Genomic DNA, 18,718 nt, shown 5'->3' on the forward strand with positions numbered 1-18,718 from the left:
GTGTCCAGTTACTGCTGCCTTCCAGGCTGTGCCTTGCAGGAGGTTAAAGTCAGGAGCCAGAGGTGGGTCTCAGACCCGGGCACTCTGATGTGGACATCTTAGCTGCTAGGCCAGACACCTGCCCCAGCGTGGAGTCCTTGAAGCCCCCCGCCTGTGCGGGGACCTTGGATCCAAGCGGCTCCCGAGTGCTTGAGATATGCTGAGGGTGAGCTGCAATTTATATGTAAAAGACATGCTGGATCTCCAAGGCTTAGGAAACAGAAAAAGAATTATGCAATATGTCATTCAAATATTTTAGATTGACTCATGTTGAAATGATAATATTTTGGAGGTATTGGGTTAAATAAAATTTATTGTGAAAACAAATCTCACCTGTTTCTTTTTATCTTTTTATGGTAGTAACTAGCTAGTTTAAAATGTCACACATGTGACATGCAATTTCTTTCTACTGAACAGTGCTATTCTAGAGCACCCCTGACAGATGGCATCCCAATGCCTGCTTGAATCCCCTGATAGCTGGGGAGCCCACTAGCCCACATGGTGTGGCCTGTTCATTCCTGGGGATGGCAGACAGAGATGCAGAGACAGAGAGATTCAAGGAGGAGGGGCATGAGGGCTGCCAAGTGCAGGGTGCGGAGGGAGGCACCTGCTGTCTTTCCCCGGTGACTCTTCTGGGGCCGCAGGCAAATCCTGGACACGGAGGACGAGCTGCAGGAGCTGCGGTCAGATGCGGTGCCCTCAGAGGTGCGTGACTGGCTGGCGTCCACCTTCACGCAGCAGACCCGGGCCAAAGGCCGCCGGGCGGAGGAGAAGCCCAAGTTCCGTAGCATCGTGCACGCCGTGCAGGCCGGCATCTTCGTGGAAAGGTGAGGCCGGCCCGCGCTCAGCCCCTCCCTCCCAGCCCTAGGCCCTGTGGCCCTGGGGCCCCCGACTCGGCTGACCTTTCCCTTATGCCTGGCTCTCCCCGTTGTTCTCTCCTAGGATGTTCCGGAGAACGTACACCGCTGTGGGCCCCACCTACTCCACCGCCGTCCACAACTGTCTTAAGGTGACTCCTGTGTTGGCGGGCGAGAGGCAGGGTTAGGGACAGCAAGCTCTGCTTACGGCCTGACTTGTAACCTTTCTTCCCTGGGTCACACACCCCTGCCTCGGCTCCCCCATACCGCGAGGACTGTGGGAAGTGAGACGCTTGTCACCCCCCCCTCCCCCGCCCCGTCTTCCTGCTTCCTGTGTCCCTGCCATTGCTGGGAAGTCCTCCTTCAAGTCTGACTCCAACCCTGGCTACTGCAGTGGTGCTCTGGGAAGCGGGGACCTCCCCGCCTCATGTGTTGTTTCTCTGCAGAATCTGGACCTCTGGTGCTTTGACGTCTTCGCCCTGAACCGGGCAGCCGATGACCACGCCCTGAGGACCATTGTTTTCGAGTTGCTGACCCGGCACAACCTCATCAGCCGTTTCAAGGTGAGGTGCCTGTTCTGGAAGGTTCCACTGTTCTGGGAGGCTCCAGGTCAGGGCTGCCACCCCGTTCCGCCTGCACTTGCTGCAGCCCTGGCCTCTGGCTTGGTTGATTGCTGACCTGCCACCGTGTAGCCTGGGGTCCTGCCTTCCTGGCACCCCAGCTTGCCTTGCCATTCAACCCATTCTCAGTTCTTTTGTCTCCTGCCCGTGGACCCCCGAGACCTGGAGTCTGCATATCGCTGGCTGGATGCTTTGGGACTGGGGTCTCTCCATTGTTTCCTGGGGACAGGAGAGGGGGAAAAAACTTGTCCCACCCTCCCCCAGCAGGGCTGGGAGAGAAGGTATGTGATTTCCCCTGCACCTTCAGCTTGGCTAGCTGGGAAGAATAACCTAGATTAAAATCTTTTTTTGTTTGTTTGTTTTTGAGATTTATTTATTTATTTGAGAGGTAGAGTTAGAGAGAGAAGTGAAGACTCCCCAAATGGCCGCAACGGCTGGAGCTGAGCTGATCTGAAACCAGGAGCCAGGAGCTTCTTCCGGGTGGGTGCAGGGGCCCAAGGACTTGAGCTATCCTCTGCTGCTTTCCCAGGCCATGGCAGAGAGCTGGATGGGAAGTGGAGCAGCCGGGACTAGAACTGGTGCCCATATGGGATGCCGGCACTGCAGGCAGAGGCTTAGCCACTATGCCACAGTGCGAGCCCTGGATTAAGGTCTTCTCCAGAGCCTGTGTGGGAGAGAGCCTCTTTGGGGAAGGAATAAGGGCCAGGAAGAAATTTCCATGAGGACAAAACACATTTAGAAGCGGGGTTAAGAGGGAGTCGGTGCCAGAGGTGGAGAGAAGCGTGTGTACTAGGGGCAGTGGAGAGCGACTGTCCCGGGAGGTGACCGCCTTAGGGAGCTTGGTCCCTCCATCCCGCCTGCACCTGCCCATCGCACACTGCGCATCCTGTGGGCCCGCCTGTGACCTTGACCCCTCCTCTTATAGCAGCTAAGGAGATGGCTCCCTCAAGGGGGCTGGATGCTTACCGGGGTCCCCCCCCCCCCAGGCCCCTGCTTCAGCGATGTCATTTCTCCCTTCCGGTCCGGCCCTCTCCAGAACACAGAGCAGCAGGGTCCCCCTTTCCCAAGACTTTCCCCAGCTCCTGTTTCTCCAGACTGGTTCTCGGGTCAAGTTCACACATCGGCTACTCCTAAACACTGCCTGCTCACCTGGCAGCGCGGGCCTTGGGGGACTGCACTGCCGTGGCTTTGGCCCTGGCCTGGGGCAGTTGGGGAAAGCGGGGTGCGTGTGCCTTTGGTCCCCTCTGGTGGTGGAGACCCAGCTGGTGGAGCCGCCTTTCTCAAGCTGCGAAAGCTCGTCTTCTGCTCCTCCCTTCTCCTTCCCTTCCCTTCAGGGACACCATGGCAACGCAAAAGCAAGGGCAGTTGTCATGGAAACAGTCCTTTAGATTTCCTGAATTTGGGGCACAGCCCTCCAGGGGTAGGGGTGGGGACGCAGGGTTTGCCCGGGTGGTAGCACGTCTCCCGTGTCTTCTGCCACTCTGTGGCTTTCTCTGAAGGCGCTCCCTCGAGGCCTGAGCGGCAGCAGATCCAGGGGCAGGGGAAGACCCCCCTGGCCCTGCCCCCTGGGAGCCCCCAGGCTTCCCAAGGAGGCTGAGTTACCCCTAATACACAGAGATACGGTGGAGTTGAGAGCCCCTGGGTGGAGCACTGGCTATGGTCTGTGTGTGTGTGTGTGTGTGCGTGCGCACATGTGTGTGTGCTGTGCACCACATGTCAGTGCACGTGGGCGGGCCGTGGTCAGGGAAAGCTTCTTGGAGGAGAAGTTGATCCACGTGTGGCTGCAAGGGTCTGTGTGGCTGCCTGGTCACTCTTTCCCCTGCCTCTGAGTCCTTTTCCATGATACTAGAATTGGGGATGGGGCAGGGTAGTGGGAAGGTAGGAGGGAAGCTTTCTCCCCTTTTACTAAAAATCTCCAGGGAAATAATAATAATTATAGCTACTCTCGAGAGAGTACTTACTAAATGCCTTGTACTTATCTCATTAAATTCCAGGTAGGTGGTATTAGCTGCCTTCTGGAATTCGGTATCTGAGGCACAGGGAGGCACGTGACCTGCCCAAGGTCGCACAGCCAGCAGGTAGTGGAGCCGGGATGGGCGGCCAGGTCCACCTGGCTGTGGCGCCCAGGCTTTCTGCCTCCGCTGGGCAGCTGAGGTCAGCCTGGCCCTGGCTGGACGCGGCTGCAGCACCTCTCTCTGCTGCAGATACCTACTGTGTTCCTGATGACTTTCCTGGACGCTCTGGAGACAGGCTACGGCAAGTACAAGAATCCCTACCACAACCAGATCCACGCAGCCGACGTCACCCAGACCGTCCACTGCTTCTTGCTCCGCACAGGGATGGTGGTAGGTGGCGCCCTGGACCTCGCTCTGCTGTGACGCAGCCCCTGGTGGTGGCAGGACGGACTCACTTTACAGAATTCCTGGGGGGGCCTGCACTTGATGGGCGGTGGGATACAGGGGGCGTGTTGCAGGCTGGGACGCAGGCACCTGGCTGCGTTCACCCAAGAGCTGGCCCTGGAGGTTGGTGGGAGGGGGCGCTGGTGGTGCAGCCTGGCTGTGGTCTGTGGGCGGCGACTGGCCCGCGCGTGTCGGCTGTCTCTCAGGCCGTCTGTGTCTGCCCAGCACTGCCTGTCGGAGATCGAGGTCTTGGCCATCGTCTTCGCCGCGGCCATCCATGACTATGAGCACACGGGCACCACCAACAGCTTCCACATCCAGACCAAGTGAGGCTGGCGACGTGGCAGGGGCAGGAGGAGGGGCCGGGGTGGGGGCAGTGGGGTGCGGTTGCTGGCATCCCTCCTCGCAGGGTGCTGGACGTGGCCGCCTCTGGCTGTACAGGTCGGAGTGCGCCATCTTGTACAACGACCGCTCGGTGCTGGAGAACCACCACATCAGCTCGGTCTTCCGCATGATGCAGGATGACGAGATGAACATTTTCATCAACCTCACCAAGGACGAGTTTGCGTAAGCAGAGCCTGCCCCGGGGGTGTCCCTCACACAGCCTCCCCTAGTCCTCCTGGCCTCGTGGCGCACGGCCACTGAGCACGCCTGCCTTGGTCTCTCCAGGGAGCTGCGGGCCCTGGTCATCGAGATGGTGCTGGCCACCGACATGTCCTGCCATTTCCAGCAAGTGAAGTCCATGAAGACCGCGCTGCAGCAGCTGGAGAGGTGGCGTGGGGCGGGGCGGGATGGGGCTGGCGGGAGGGTGTGTGAATGGGGCGAGGGGAGTACGGAGGGGAGTTGGGGACCTGTCCTGGCTCCAGGTATCCAAGTGTGTGTGTGTGTGTGTGTGTGTGTGTGAGTGTGGCCCCTGGGTGTACAGACAGCACAGCATCTGGAGAGGGCTTGGGGCTGGGGGACAGGGTGGATTCTGTCACGTCTTCAGGATGGGCTGCCTGTGAAATCTGGGGGCCATTTATTCAGTGCCCCCATGCCCTGGGGCTGCAGCACCCTTCTCTGTGAACAGGTGAGCCCCCCTCCACTGCAGCCCAAACCCCCACCCCCACTTTTCTGCTGGAGAGCCCTGTTGTGAGAGTCACTGCAAAGTGGGGCCAGAGCTGCTGCCGAGGGGTATCCGAATGGATGAGAGGGAGAGCGGGCTGTGTGCGCCTGCGCGGCCCCTCCGGATGTGAGTCTGTGTATGGGACGTGTGCGGTGTCTCGGCGGGGTCGTTGTCGGGGGCATGATTCTGAACGACACCTGCCGAGCGCTTATTATGAGCTACGCGCTCTTCCAAATACTCACTTGTTGGGCACCATTTATTTCTCGGAGTCGAGCCGCTGATTTCCATGGGAGGGTTGAGGGACAGGAAGTGTGCAGATTGAAATGGCGGCTGCTGAGCGGTAGGTATGGTGCAGGTTTGAAGCAAGATCCTCGGATGCTGGGATCCCAGGGTTCCTCCTGGCTACCGCCCTGCACAGCTGCTTCTACACACAAGGGTGCTTCAGAAAGTTCATGGGAATGGGATGAAAAGATTAAATTTATTTTGGTGCAAAGGAAGTTGAAAGTGTTTGTCATAGTGTGCACTCATCATGAACGCTTTGATGATCTCTCATATGCATGGGTTTCAAGTATTTTGTGTGTGTGTGTGTGTGTGCACCAAAATAAGTTTATCTTTCAATTCCATTTCCGTGGTCATTTGGAAGTGCCTCATGTGCGTGTGCGTGTGCGTGTTGAAGACGGGTGAGAGGATGTGCAGGAATGGGTTTGAGATGGGAATCGGTCGAAGCCTCCTTTCCCTACAAGTCCAGGCTCCCTCTCTTTTGCCCCCTGCCCTCACCAGAATCGACAAGTCCAAGGCTCTGTCCCTCCTGCTGCATGCCGCCGATATCAGCCACCCCACCAAGCAGTGGGCAGTGCACAGCCGCTGGACCAAGGCGCTCATGGAGGAATTCTTCCGCCAGGTACGGAGGCGTCTCGCCCACCCCCTGCCCCTGTTGCTCTCCAAGTTCCCTACTCCTATGCCAGATCATTCTGCTACCTCCCCCTTCTGACATGATCCCAAATACGGGGGGATAAAAATCTCATTATCCTAACAGCCCCGCGGTGGTCACCGATAGCTGTATTCCATTCCATTGCCTGTCACTCATTTCCAGGTCAGCAGTGAGGAATTTCCTGTTCTCTACCCCCGCCCAGCCACTGTCCCCTCCCCTCCCCAGCTGCACCCAGGGTCTCAGGTGTCGGCTGCATCCAGTGTCCCCCACTTCCCTCTTCCGCAGGGTGACAAGGAGGCGGAGCTGGGCCTGCCCTTCTCTCCACTCTGTGATCGCACCTCCACTCTGGTGGCCCAGTCCCAGATTGGTGAGTGTCCCGCCCTGCAGGGCAGACAAGATGGGGGAGGCACAGGGATGCTTCCTGGGCCACCCTGTGTGGGGGAAAGCCTGCTGTGCTGGGGCCAGGAGGCCAGGGGCTGCTAGTAGTGGGAGAGGGCCTCTGGGCCCGTGCCCACTGAGAAGCTGCCAGTCCAGGTGACCTCTCTGTGCAGCTGGGGGCGTTGGGGGGCTGGCCCTCCATCGAGCTGCCCTCTGCCCCGCAGGTTTCATTGACTTCATAGTGGAGCCCACGTTCTCCGTGCTCACCGATGTGGCCGAGAAGAGCGTGCAGCCCCTGGTGGATGAGGACTCCAAGTCTAAGAACCAGCCCAGGTGAGGACGGCAGGGGGCGCCAGGTCTCCTGGTTCTGGGCCCTACGGGGAGAGGGTGTGTGTGTGTCTGCCACTGGGTGTGGCCGTGGCGGAGGCCGTGGGAGTCCCCTGTGCTGCTTGTCGCCAGGATGGAGCCCGGAGGGGGTGGCCTGCACCTGTGCTGCCCTCCGCTGTGACTGTTCTTCCTTCGGCTCTTTCTGCATTGCCTTTTGGCTAACCTTGTTTTTATTTCTGTTCTGCCTGGAGAGAAGATGTGGAGGAGTGCACATGTGTGTGTGTGTGTGGGGGGGGGCAGGGACTTGGGGTGTGTGCAGTAGAAGGAAGAGAGGCCTGGGCTCTGTAGAGCTCCTCACGGCCTCCCTGTCCCCTCCACACTGAGGTCTGGGGCAGTTCTGGGGTGGGCTGGCTCTCATCACTGGATGGGGGGGGGGCTTGCTTTCAGCTTCCAGTGGCGCCAGCCTTCTCTGGATGTGGACGTGGGGGACCCCAACCCTGATGTGGTCAGCTTCCGCTCCACCTGGACCAAATACATTCAGGAGAACAAGCAGAAGTGGAAGGAACGGGCAGCGAGCGGTGGGTGCCGTGGGGGCGGGGTGGGGAGACTCCCTGGGGGCAGCCAGTGGGACAGCAGGCAGGTCCGTTTTCCTTAAGCCCCCGGAGCAGCTCTTGGACTTTGGGAATTGGGACTACAAGCAATCAAACTCGTTAGATCCCAGGAAAGACGAAACTGGCTAATGGGTGCGGGAAAGAAGGCAGTGGCAGCCGTTACATTCCACAACCCAGGGGCCAGGCGTGTTGTGGTCTCTGCACATGGGTCCCAGGACACCTGGGGCTCGAATGGCCCTCGAGTGGGGCTGGAGGGTTGTGAGTCTCAGTGAGGCCCGAAAGGCTGTCCTAGGTGGGGATTGGTTGAATGTAGCCCAGCGAACGGGGCAGCGGTGGTCCAGCCTTGGCTGCCTGTACGCCCCCTGCAGGTGTCACCAACCAGATGTCCATTGACGAGCTGTCCCCCTGTGAAGAAGAGGCCCCGCCCTCACCTGCTGAGGATGAACACAACCAGAATGGAAATCTGGACTAGCCCTGGGGCTGGCCCGGGTGAGCCTGGGGTACAGGAGGGAGCTGGGGGTTCCACACGGCATCAGCCGTCAGCTGTCTGGTGCGGGGGAGGTTTGTGGACGTGAGGTCCGAGGGAGTGCTGGTGGAGAACTGAGTCAGGGCGTGGGCGGGAGCAGGCCCCCCCCCCCCCCCCGCCACTCTGTCCCCCAGCCCCTGCGGCAGGAATGAAGGAGGCCATGCCCTGCCCCGGGAGCCGGAGGGTGGGGTCTATGCCTGCTGCACCTCTCTGCGCAGCCCCTGTTGAGGGCCACAGAGAAGAGGTGCCGACCTTGATGCCAGGCCTGGGGAGATGGGTGATTTCCCCTTGGAGGGTCACCTGGCAGGGCTCAGACAGCAGACCAGCCTGCAGGTGAAGGCAGCGGCCAGGGCGCTGAGGCCTCCCCGTCTCTCCCCAGGTCCTCCCGAGTCCAGAGTATTCGATGTCATCAGCACCATCCATCAGGACATCTGCTCCAAGGGGCCGCCCGCCCGGAGGCCACGTGCCAGAGATCTTGGGTTGGGGGAGGGCCCCTCCACCTGCCACCCACTGGGTCCCACTTTAATCTCTGGGCGGCAGGACTGAGCAAGCCCAGGCTCCCAGTGGTCACTGTGTCCATCCCCCTGCCTCTGGACTCCCCCCATGGCCTTGGCTGTCTGGGAGCTGGGGAGCCTCCTGGGGGGAGGGTCAGAGCTGCCAGCCCCCGGGCCCTCCCCCATCCTTTTTGCCTCCAAGTTTCTAAGCAATACACATCGGGGGTTCCCTCCGCCCGCACCCCCACCCCAGATCTTAGCTGGCAGGTCTGGGGCCCCCTTCTCCTCCCCCTGGGAAGGGCTGAAGTAGGGTAGAAAGCTGGGCTCCCCCCTCCCCCCACGTGTGGGAAGGGGAGTGGCTTCCTCCGGGGCATAGTTCCTTTCTGGGCCCCTGGGAGTAGGCTGGGGGCAGCCTCGGCGCCCGCACCTGCACTGCTTCAGCCCCGGGCCCAGCCTGACTCCCTGCCAACATCCCTCCCTCTCTCCCATTCTGCCGCAGGGACTCGGGGCAGGGGAGCCACGAGGGCCAGGGTGGAAGGATTGGGCTGGGCCCCGGGCCGAGCCCTCCGCCCCCTTCCTCCCCCTTCCTCCCCAACTCCGGGTGTGGGGGGGACTCGGAGGCTCCCATCCGACCAATGTCTGTAAAAGGGGCGGGGCGTCTTCAGGAAGCGTCTTAGAGCTCTGGCTGGAGAGAGCTGGGTGGGGGGCGATTGAGGCGTGGCCCCGGAACCCTGTGCAGTCTCCCGCACCACGAGGCCCTCCCCCTGGGGAGGGGCGTGTGCTAGGCGGATGGGAAGGGGCTCCAGGCGGCAGCTGTCAGGTCGTCTCATGCCCCTTCCCCTCCCAAGGCTCCTCCCGCCCCCTGCCCCAGGTGACCGCCCTCCTCCGCCCGTGTACATAACGAGCCATGCATTTGTACCGTGGGCCCCGTGCGTGTGAGCTCCGCATCCGCGGTCTCTGAGACCCGCCACCCCAGTACTCGCCCCTGACGCATGTGACTCACGCCCGTCCCGGTCTCCCACGCCCCTTCTATAGCCAGAGATCAATAAAGAAGGGAGACCAGGCCGTGCCTGTGTCGGGTGTTCACTGGGTGAAGTCGGCCGAGCCCCCGTTGCACGCACTAAGCTCTCAGGCTCCGGAAGATCCTGGCAAGCTGAGGCCCACCGAGAGCTCGCCCTGCCCCAGGCCACGCGACGGGCGTGGGGCGTGGCCCAGGTGCGACCCTGCGCCTGTCTGGCTCTGCTCTTTGTTCTCTGTGGCGTCGCCTCCCTTCCCATCTGCCCTCCACTACCTGGCACATTCTAAACAGCGGCAGGAGAGACCTGGGTCTGGGATGGGAGGAAGGGCCCCTTGCTTTGCGCCCCTCTCTGGGTAGGAAAAGGGAAAGAGCACCCTTGCAGCTCCCAGCCAGCGCCTCTTGGATAGAGCTGGAATGAAGGAGCTGGAGGAAGAAACCCATCCATAAAGAAGGCGGGAGGGGCTGCGAGGGCAGTCAAGGGGGCACCCACCCATCTCGGTATCACGGCTCCCGAGGGCCATGTCCAGGTGCAGTTCCCCACTTTGGCCAGCAGGCGGCACACACGGCACAGTTAACAGCTTTCAGTTGTCAGGTGCAGGGCAGCCCGGGCAGATGGTGGCGCCTGTCTTTACTAGAAAAAGAACTCCTTCCACCTGCCTGGCCCCCCCCCTATCTGCAGCGAGCTGCGCAGGTTTCTGCCCCCACCCCAGGCGGCCGGGCTGGAGGGAAGAGTCTCTAGGTCCGGAAAAAAGGAAAGTGCCAAGGACCTAACACCAAATTTATCACTTTTTAAAAACAAGAGATTTTTTTTCTCCAAAAGTGAGGAAATAAGAAACAAATCCAGTGTCCATGCATCCCCCAACCGCGGCCTTGATTCCAGGACACCTCCTCCTCTCTCAGACCTGTGGTTAGGGAGGAGGCAGAAAGAGAAGGTTGAAGCTAAAGCCGGCTGGTCCCCTTGCGCATGCGCGCTGATTTGCCCACCCGCCACCTGCCCAGCACCCGGTGTCGCGGGACACGGGCCCCTGCCCGTTTCTAGTCTATGCAGGGGCAGCAAGGATTCTCAGGAGGGCCTCTCACCAATGTCCCTCTTGCCATCCTGGCCCTGGGAAAGGCGAGGAGCACCCTTTGGCAGTCAACGCCCATTATCCCCAAATCGGTTTTGGTCACCTGTTCCTCACTGCGGGGGTCAGAGGTCCGACATGGAGTCTGACCTCACTCCCTCGTGCTGCAGCTTAGTTAGTCCCATTTCGCTGTGGGCCCATCCGAGGAGACCTAAGTCCTCTTACCCGAGAGAATAAGTTCTCGGTGACAGAAATGAGTTCCCTTTCTCTGATGCCAAAGACCCCCCCACCCCACCCTCCGGCCCCTTGCCCTTAAGCACACGGCCTATTCTGCGGGCCGGGCGGCCCAGCCCCGGGGCCTCCTTACCGCGCTGGCTCCCTGGGAGTCTTGCGATGTTTTAGCGGTGGAGGGTTCCTCGCCACGCCTCTCCTGAGCTCTGGGGCTGGGCTGTGCAGGCTCTGGGGAGGGAGAGGTGGCATTTGTGGGGGAACTTGGAGAGGGCAGAGCCCTGCTCACTGCGTCCTGAGCTGCGAGGAGCCGGGAGAGGGGCCCAGGACCTGCAGTGCCTTCTCTGATTACCACGGCTACTTTCTTAATAATCTGCCATCAGCAAAATCGCAAAAACAACAGGAAACACAGAAGCCACCCAAAACAAACCTCTACAGAATGTTAGGAAGAGTTGGAGCAGACACTCAATGTGGGCCTGAACTGATAGGAGACTACTACTACTTTGGTCTTTATCCCACCCATGCCAGCATACTTTGCACTGCATTGCAGAAATAGTAATGTGCTGGGTTGTGGGTGCCCTGCGCGGAGTTCTGTGTAACAGTATAGGCACTGTATCACCTTCATGCTGTTGGCAAACTCCTGGCTTCTGGAATACAGCTAGAATAAGGACTGTGGACCCATTAGCACCACGCCTACTGCAAGGCTTGTGGCCTGTGCATTTCAGGGGCTGTGCTACAGTTTCATTTAATAGTCACGCACCACCCAGTGGACAGCAGCACCTCAGCGGCACCTTCTCTTTTATACACTGAGCTCTGCTCTGGGCAGAGGAGGTGCTGAGTGACACATTTAGGGTTCTAGCTTCCCTGACACAGCCCCCATGGGGGGCCTCGGGGGTCCAAGGTGGGAGGGGGTGGGGTTAGAAAGGAAAGGTGAGGACTGGAGTACATGTAGATGCATCCCCAGCCTTGAGCCCTGGCCCTCGCCCTCCCCAGTGCGCAAGGCTTGCTTCCTGCTGGGCTGGGGGAAATGGTTTGCCTGGGGCCCGTACATACTTTGTGCTGTCGCCGAGGGGCCCAGCCTGGACTCGGCTCCTGTGCCTGGGGTCCCAGGTGGCTGGCACTCCTGGGCCCCTGTGCTCTCGGCGGCTCCTTCGGGCTCCTCTCCTTGCTCTTGTTGCCCTAGGTGGTGTTCAACCATCATCTGGAGCTCTGGAGGCACAGAGAGGGGGAGGCGACAGTGGACACAGCTGCCTGGGGTCCCCTTGAACTCAGCAGCCTCCCCGAGGGCACTGAGATCTGAACAAGGAGAGCACCGAGCTGGGCAATAAGGAGGCACCAAAGCTAGACCACAAGAAGGGCTTCTGTCAGGGCAGCAGGTGAAGCCCCTGCGTGTGAGGCCGGCATCCCGTATCAGAGAGCCGCTTTGAGTCCCGGATACTCTGCTTCCCACCCAGCTTCCTGCTAATGTGCCTGGGAAGGCGACAGAAGACGGCCCACATGCTTGGGCTCCTGTCACTCATGGGAGACACCTGGATGGAGTTCTGCAGCTCCTGGCTCCTGGCTTCAGTCTGGCCCAGCCCTGGCTGTGATGGCCATTTGAGGAGTGAACCAGCAGATGGAAGATCTTCCGTCTCTCTCTCTGTTGCTCTGCCTTTCAAATAACTAAGTAAATACACCTTAAAAAGTACTTCCTCCAAAGGTTGGGGGTGCTGGTGTGGTACAGTGGGTTGAGCTGCTGCCTACAACGCCAGCAACCTATAGGGGCGCGGGTTCGAGTCCTGACTGCTCTGCTTCCAGTCCAGCTCCCAGCTGATGCACTGGGAAAGCAGCAGAAGATGGCCCAAGTGCTAGGGCCCCTGCCACCCACATGGGAGACCTGGGTGGAGTCCAGGTTTGGCCTGGCCCAAGCTTGGCCATTGCAGCCCTTTGGGGAGTGAACCAGCAGGTGGATGATCTTGTCTCCCTGTCTCTGCCTCTCTCTCAGTCACTTTGCCTTTCAAATAAAATCATTCTAAAAAAAAAAAAAAACAAAAAACAAACAAACAAAAAAGATACTGGGCTTGCCGGGACACAGGGTGTCCTCTAAGGGAAGGAAAAAGACTCCGGCAGCCTTTGCGTAGCTGCTATGAGCTGCACGCTGTGCTGCGGAGTCGCCAGTGTTTTTCATTTTTCTGCCATCTTTGAGGTTCATGTTCAGGCAGTTTCTCCGGTCAGCGGCAGCCCTCGGTCATCTAGCATGAGCTCCGCTGTGACAAAGGCAGAGGCAGACCTGAGGACCCCCCCTCCCAGGACCCCTTCCAAACGGGCCCTCGGGGCGGGGGGCGAACCTTTCATGGTGGGTGTGGTCCTTGTCATCTTCTTCCGTTGCCGAGGAGACATTGCCAGACTGGGCTGTGAAGAACATGGAGCACAGATGGGTGCCAGCCCTCCTCGCCCTCCTCCCCTGCCATGCCTCGATGCTGGATTGGAGGCTGGGAACAGGTCGGGGGGCTTCAGCAAGGGGGAACAAAGAATTCCTGCTACCCCAGCCACCTGCTTGGTGGTATAGGGAGGGGTGTGTGTGTGTGTGTGTGTGTGTGTGTGCAGGTCCACCCATCCACCTGTTGGGATGCAGGGTTTTGAGGACTTGCCCTCTCACCCCAATGAGTTGTGGGTCCCTTGGGCTGAGCCGAGTGGAAGGGGCCAGCTCACCTTGAGAAGTGGGTTGGGGATCCTGTCTTCATCGACCTCTGAGGGGGACAGGGAAAGGAGAAGGTGATAAGGACAGGAGACCCAGGGGACTCCACAGAGCTGACTTGCCAAGGTGGGGAAGCTCTGCAGTCTGGAGTCCCTTACCTCCACCTCCAGGAAGCTGGCCCTGATGCCTGCCCCAGGCCTTCTCCCTCTAGTTCCCCTCCTGCTCTGCTGGCTAGCTCTGATCCATGCCCCTAGTGTTGTCCTTGACCACGAGGTCAGTCGGAGACTCCATTTTTGCCTCAGCCCCAGAGGTCCCTGAGAGCAGGGTCTGTGGCTTTTCCAGCTGCGCTCTCCCTCTCCAGGTCTCTTCCCCACCCCTGGGCCCTGTACAGTAGGCGGCTCTGAGAGACGACAGCAAATTCATTCTGTGCAGGGGCCAGAGAGGCTCTGGCATTCCCGGGAGGTGGAGCCCCCTGCCCCCGGCTTCTAGTCCAGCTCACTGGCCCGGCCAGCCTTGCTCCGCCCCGGCAGCCGCCCTCCATGGTCTCCGAGCCCTTCACGAGGACACGGGCGACCAGCATCCCAGCTGCTCCCGGGGCTGTTTCTAACCTCCCCTGTCCCCTCTGGGGGCCGCCAAGCGAGCTGGTGGAGGCGGGCCCTCCCCCTCACAGCTGTCACTGCCTCTGGGGGTGGGGGCAGCAGTGCTGGAGAAACCTGGGAGGCTGTTGCCACAGCAACCGGCACTCCGATGACCACCGAACTCCTGGGGGTTAGGACTCAGGTGGTCTCTCTGGCTTCCTGGCACTGCTCTGTCTTGCCAACCGCAGGAGGAGATCTTGCTACTGTAGCCACCACTCGTTGGCTTTTAGCATCCTGAGGCCCTGCTCTCTGGATACCCGGCACCCTGCTTCTCCCACCGGCACCAGCAGCTGTCTGCTTTGGGCCCCCAGTCCCATCAGTGATCCGTTCCTGGGTTACCTGGGGAAGACTGGTCACTGGTCAGCACGAGGGTGGCAGGGGTAGGGCGGCGCCTCCGAATCTGGGGGGGGGGAGATGGGGAAGCGGGAAGAGGTCAAGGACAGGTGGGACCATGAAAGCTCTGCCCCTTAACATACCTCAGAAAACCTCACAGTGCCCTGGACCCACTGTGCCCATCCCCCTCCCTGAGGGGAGCCGCTCCCAAGCACCCAAAGCCCACGGGTCTCACACTCGCCCCCTCGCCCCGTCTTGCCACTCCATCTTAGTGGCCAAATCTGCTCTAGTGCATCGATCTCTGGCCAGCAGTCCTTCCGTCCATCCTGGATCAATGGTCAGAAATAACCCGGGGAGGGTCCAGGCCTTTCCCTTGGCTCTCAGCCACTCCCACCCCAAGAAGACGTTAACCCTCGGCGGGCCAACAGCATCCCTCCGAGCCCCTCCCTTCCCCTCAGTCCTTGAATGCAGCCTGTTTCTGATCCGCCAGCAGATCTACAACACAGGGAGGAGCCCCAGCTAGGACCCGGGTCAGGCCCTAAAGTTGAGCTGGAAACTCTTACGCTGAGTTTTGAGGTCTCCTTCTAAGACATTAACACACAAAGCTGGTGCACTGTTGGACCCCCGGAGCGCCCCCTCCCCTGCCGCTGTTCTTCTGTCACACTGCCAATAAAGTCAGTTGTCGTTGAAGTCAGCCCAAGGACTCCTGGGACATGTAGTTTTCCCCTTTCTCTGGACTCTTCAGAGCCTTGGAAATGAGTGGAACGAAGGGGGTTGGAGTCTAGGCGGCAGATCCCTCCAGGGGGGGCAGCGAGGAGGAAGACCAACAACACTGAAGGATCAAATCCCCCTGCTTTGCGGCTGGCTTACTCGGCATCAAAGCCACTGGCAGTGTGGGGTGGGGGTTGTAAAACACGGCCCTCCTCTACGCCCAGTGGTGCCAGCAAGGGAAGGAGGGCTGTGTAAGCCTGAGTGAGGGGGGCTCTCCCCAAAGAAGAAGCAGGGGCTCCCAATGGGGCTGGTGGGAGTGGGGCACTGTTTCCCAGGAGCCTCGAGTGGCATCTGTTTTTGGTGACATTTCAAGGTCCCTAGTAGTAGCGGTCCTCTGTGTGTGTATGTGTGTGTGTGTGTGTGTGTGTGTGCGCGTGCACGCACTGCTCAGACATTAACCGTGGATTGTCTCTGCCCATTCCTGGGCTATCCGTGCAAAGGGGGTAGAGCCCTCTTTTTACTAGGAGAAACTCTTCCTCCCTGCAGGGAGGGCAGAAGAGTGGAAGAGGCAGGGGGAGGCAGTGGTGGGGGTGGCTGGGTTGAGATGGCCATCCACGCGGGGAGAAGAGCCTGCCAACGTGGCGGCCTGAGAGGGTGGCGGGGCTCTGCGACCCTGGACAGGCCCCTCCCTTATCCTATTTCCTTGCCTTGGACAAGGTTTCTAATCTCTCGGAATCCTGGAGACCGTGACAGCCTACAGCGGAAGGCAGGGAGGTCACACTTGCTGGGGCTCCTCCCAGGCCTCTTCACCTCGCACCTTTCTCGATTCTGGCTCTCAAGGTCACGCGGTGCCTTTGCTTCTCCAGTCAGGCCGAGGACCTGGGGGCTGGGTCCTCCCTCGCCCCCCGCCACTCTGTGCTCTGTAGCCCAGAGCGTCCAACTCCTTTGGCTGCCCCATGCAGGGCTGGGTTAGGGGTTTCTGCCAAGCCTGGAACTTTCTGCCTATACACTTGGTGATGCAGCAGGAGGGGCTGAGGTTAGACTGCAGGTAGAATTTCAGGCCGTGGAGACACAGATTTCTGAAGATCTCAGTAAGCCAGGTCTGCGTCCCAGCAATCTGGCCCTGTCTTGCTCCTTGGCACTGCCCTACACTCCTCCCTTGTCCCCCAAATCCCTAAACCAGTTGCCCCTCCCCCACCACAAACCCACACCTACTCCACCTGCCTCCTCCAACAGCAAACAGAAGCAGGTGTCAGGCCCTGTCTGGGCCAGTGAGAGGCATTTGGAACCTCCCTTCCCACCCACCCCCCCCCCCCCCGCAGCCCAACTTTTGGGCCTTCTTCTGGGGTGTGAGGTCATTGTAGCCAGTCCCCTGCCTCCAAGCATAACAGCTTTCCCCTTGACCCCAAGGGAACGCTTGGTGCTAGAAGCTCTCACCATCTTCCTCATTCTCAGGAGGCTTGTGTATCTGCATCTGGCCCCTCCCACAGTCACACCTTAGAGGCTGCAGGTGCCACTCACCTCAGGCCGGGGAGGGTAGAGACCCAGGAGTTGTGGGGTGTGCACCTGCCCTTTCCCATCATCCACAGCTGAGTCTGCCACACAGCTGGAGTAGCAACCACAGAGGCCCTCTCCCAGCCCACCTCAACAAGAGGGCTTGCCGGTTTTTCTCTGGGGGTGTGGGGGGGTGTTGCAGCACAGCCAGGGCCTGGCAGCTATTGGGGGAAGCAGAGAGCTGACCTTGTGGGAATGGGATGTTCTAGGGATGGGTGTCTAGGCAGGTGGGCAGAGAATACAGAGAGATGGAGCAATGGGCGAATACGGAGGCATTTGGCAAACAGGCAGTAGTAAGGACCACGGGTGGCCGCCCTCTCCACACACGCTCACTGCTCACTCTCTCGCTGAGACACGCACTTGCTCACAGCTCAGACACTGCCGCTCTGCCAGGCTGCTGAGCTAAAAATAGGCCAGGCCAGGAGGCTGGGCCAGGGCCCTGGACTCCCACCTCTTGAGCGGGGCTGTCACTATGTCTCTCCCTTTGCTGTGGCCCAGCTGGGACCCCCATCTCTAGAAAGCCCCCATCTCTGGCCTCTGAACACCACTCACTCCATCCCATCCCACTCCAGCATCCAAAGGGCAGGAGCCGGGACTCTGGACCCACGTGTCCAGACTCACAGGAGAAGGAACCTCAGCCTACAGACCCGGGCAGCCCCCTCCCCCAAAGCTGCAGGCCTCTGGGCGGCCCTCCTCAGCCCCTCCCCATAGCCAACACTCTCCGGAGCCTGCAAGGTGTGCCTCCAGGTAGGAGGGGACAGGGAGAGCTGCTTTTCCAACTCCCACCCTACCCGCCCGCGCCCTCCCTCACCGACCCCCTCCCTGCCCCCGAGCTGCCACCAACCTCAGAAACTCTGGCGGGGGCTGACTGGGTGGGGGAGGCAAGACGGGTAAAGGGGGAGGGGTCGTGTCCTCGGGCAGGACCCCTCCCCCAGGGCTGGGGCGTGGGGAGTGACTCCCGCGGGGATAGGCAGCGGGTGGAGGCGCTCCTCCTGCGGTCCGTCTCAAGGCACAGATGGGCAGATGTGGCTCCGGCGGTGGGGGAGGGGACGGAAGACCCCCAAAGGAGCGCGTTCGTCCTCAAAGGGGCGCGCTGCTACCGCCAAGACTAGGCAGGGATCCTGGGTGCCCCCGGCCCAGCGGTCCCCCGGCCTCCGCTGGGCGAGTCCCCTGCCGCCCCGCCCTGCTCCGCACCTGCTCCGCCGCCTCGGGGTCAAGGTGCGGCTCCAGCAGCGGGACCGTGAACTGGATCTTCCGGGGACTGTTGTCTTGCTCCATGGCTGGGGCGGCGGCCGCTGCGCCCGCGCTGCGGCGGCGGGGGGAAAGGCGGAGGGACTCGGGGCTGGGGCGGGCGCGCTCCCTTCTCCGCTCCGCTCCGGCCCCGGCCCCAGCCCGGCGCGCTCGGCTCCCGGCTCCCGGCTCAGCGCTCCCAGCTCGCGGCTTCGGGGACTCTGTGGCTGCCGATTGGCTCCGCACCCGCCCCTCCCGGCCCCCTCCCCCTCCCCCAGCCCGGAGCCTTAACCCCGTCGTGGCTGCGCCCGCGGCTGCGGGGGTCACCGCCCCGCGGGCGGGTGCGAAGGCCCGGGCGTGGCCGGGTGGCAGTCTGAGTGGACTGTGCCGGCGGACAGCCGGCTCTCCTCGAAGTTCTCGCCAGGGAGTAAAGGTGGAGAGCGGCTGCGAGGAACTTTTCCAAGCTGGGGCAGGTCTGGGGGACTGGGAAGGTAGGTGGAGGGGCGCTGCGGGAGAGGAGGCGCAAACCCCAGAGAAAGAATTCGTGTAAGGTCTTCCAGGGGGGTGTCTCCCAGAGAAAAGGCCTGAAGGGGGATTTGGGCGTGCAGTAGCGGGGTCTAGGGTTAGATTCGGAGAGGACACACTGGTGGAGGTGAAAACCCGGAGGGGAGCTGAGTCCGGGGCGGGGAGGGCTTGGGTAGGGGCGTCTCTCTGGACTAGCCCTTGCGGGGGTGGTGGTGCGGGGCTTGGAGAGAGAGAGGCTCATGTGGGACTGGGCAGACACAGCATAGGATGGACAGCCAACAATGCTTGTGAAATAGATTCCACTTTCTGCTTGCTAAATTATAGGGATTGGAAACTAGGTGAAAGGCCTTTCCATGGGGTGGCTTGTTTACTGATGGGCTGGGTTTCCACTTTCACCCTGGGCCTCGGTGGAAATGATCTGTGATTGAAGGGGTGCAAGTTAGACCACGTGAA

The 18,718-nt window shown here is 60.7% G+C and overlaps 2 protein-coding genes and 1 long non-coding RNA gene across 11 annotated transcripts in view; 2 read left to right on the forward strand and 1 right to left on the reverse strand.

The window, feature by feature from the left end:
• Window positions 1-9,352, forward strand: part of PDE1B (phosphodiesterase 1B) — a 29,587-nt gene extending 20,235 nt beyond the window's left edge. For all 4 annotated transcript variants that reach the window (XM_008256581.4, XM_002711039.5, XM_051845619.2 and 1 more), the window contains 13 exons: window positions 684-866; window positions 982-1,048; window positions 1,343-1,459; window positions 3,721-3,861; window positions 4,141-4,241; window positions 4,357-4,482; window positions 4,585-4,686; window positions 5,801-5,921; window positions 6,237-6,318; window positions 6,554-6,662; window positions 7,104-7,234; window positions 7,636-7,756; window positions 8,173-9,352. In XM_008256581.4, the coding sequence (XP_008254803.1) occupies window positions 684-866; window positions 982-1,048; window positions 1,343-1,459; window positions 3,721-3,861; window positions 4,141-4,241; window positions 4,357-4,482; window positions 4,585-4,686; window positions 5,801-5,921; window positions 6,237-6,318; window positions 6,554-6,662; window positions 7,104-7,234; window positions 7,636-7,739 (1,384 nt within the window). In that variant the 3' untranslated portion in view covers window positions 7,740-7,756; window positions 8,173-9,352. The remainder of the gene's footprint in view (window positions 1-683; window positions 867-981; window positions 1,049-1,342; window positions 1,460-3,720; window positions 3,862-4,140; window positions 4,242-4,356; window positions 4,483-4,584; window positions 4,687-5,800; window positions 5,922-6,236; window positions 6,319-6,553; window positions 6,663-7,103; window positions 7,235-7,635; window positions 7,757-8,172) is intronic.
• Window positions 9,353-10,069: 717 nt separating this feature from the next.
• On the reverse strand, window positions 10,070-18,021 carry PPP1R1A (protein phosphatase 1 regulatory inhibitor subunit 1A). Its single transcript, XM_008256585.4, has 7 exons — window positions 17,705-18,021; window positions 14,252-14,312; window positions 13,289-13,326; window positions 12,925-12,988; window positions 11,651-11,806; window positions 10,737-10,828; window positions 10,070-10,207 (listed from the first exon to the last, which is right to left on the reverse strand). The coding sequence occupies exons 1-7, from the start codon at window positions 17,786-17,788 to the stop codon at window positions 10,202-10,204; spliced, it is 501 nt and encodes a 166-aa protein (XP_008254807.1). The 5' UTR covers window positions 17,789-18,021; the 3' UTR covers window positions 10,070-10,201.
• The window catches only part of LOC103348286 (uncharacterized), a 110,296-nt gene continuing 109,471 nt past the window's right edge, over window positions 17,894-18,718 (forward strand). For 2 of the 6 annotated variants that reach the window (XR_011380084.1, XR_011380083.1), the window contains exon 1: window positions 18,019-18,231. This is a non-coding gene — a long non-coding RNA (uncharacterized lncRNA). Of the gene's footprint in view, window positions 18,232-18,718 lie in introns of all 6 variants that reach the window. The other 4 variants (XR_011380080.1, XR_011380081.1, XR_001793345.3 and 1 more) reach the window with 4 other exon arrangements.

Source organism: Oryctolagus cuniculus, chromosome 11 (assembly GCF_964237555.1).
Source record: "Oryctolagus cuniculus chromosome 11, mOryCun1.1, whole genome shotgun sequence".
NCBI lineage: Eukaryota > Metazoa > Chordata > Mammalia > Lagomorpha > Leporidae > Oryctolagus > Oryctolagus cuniculus.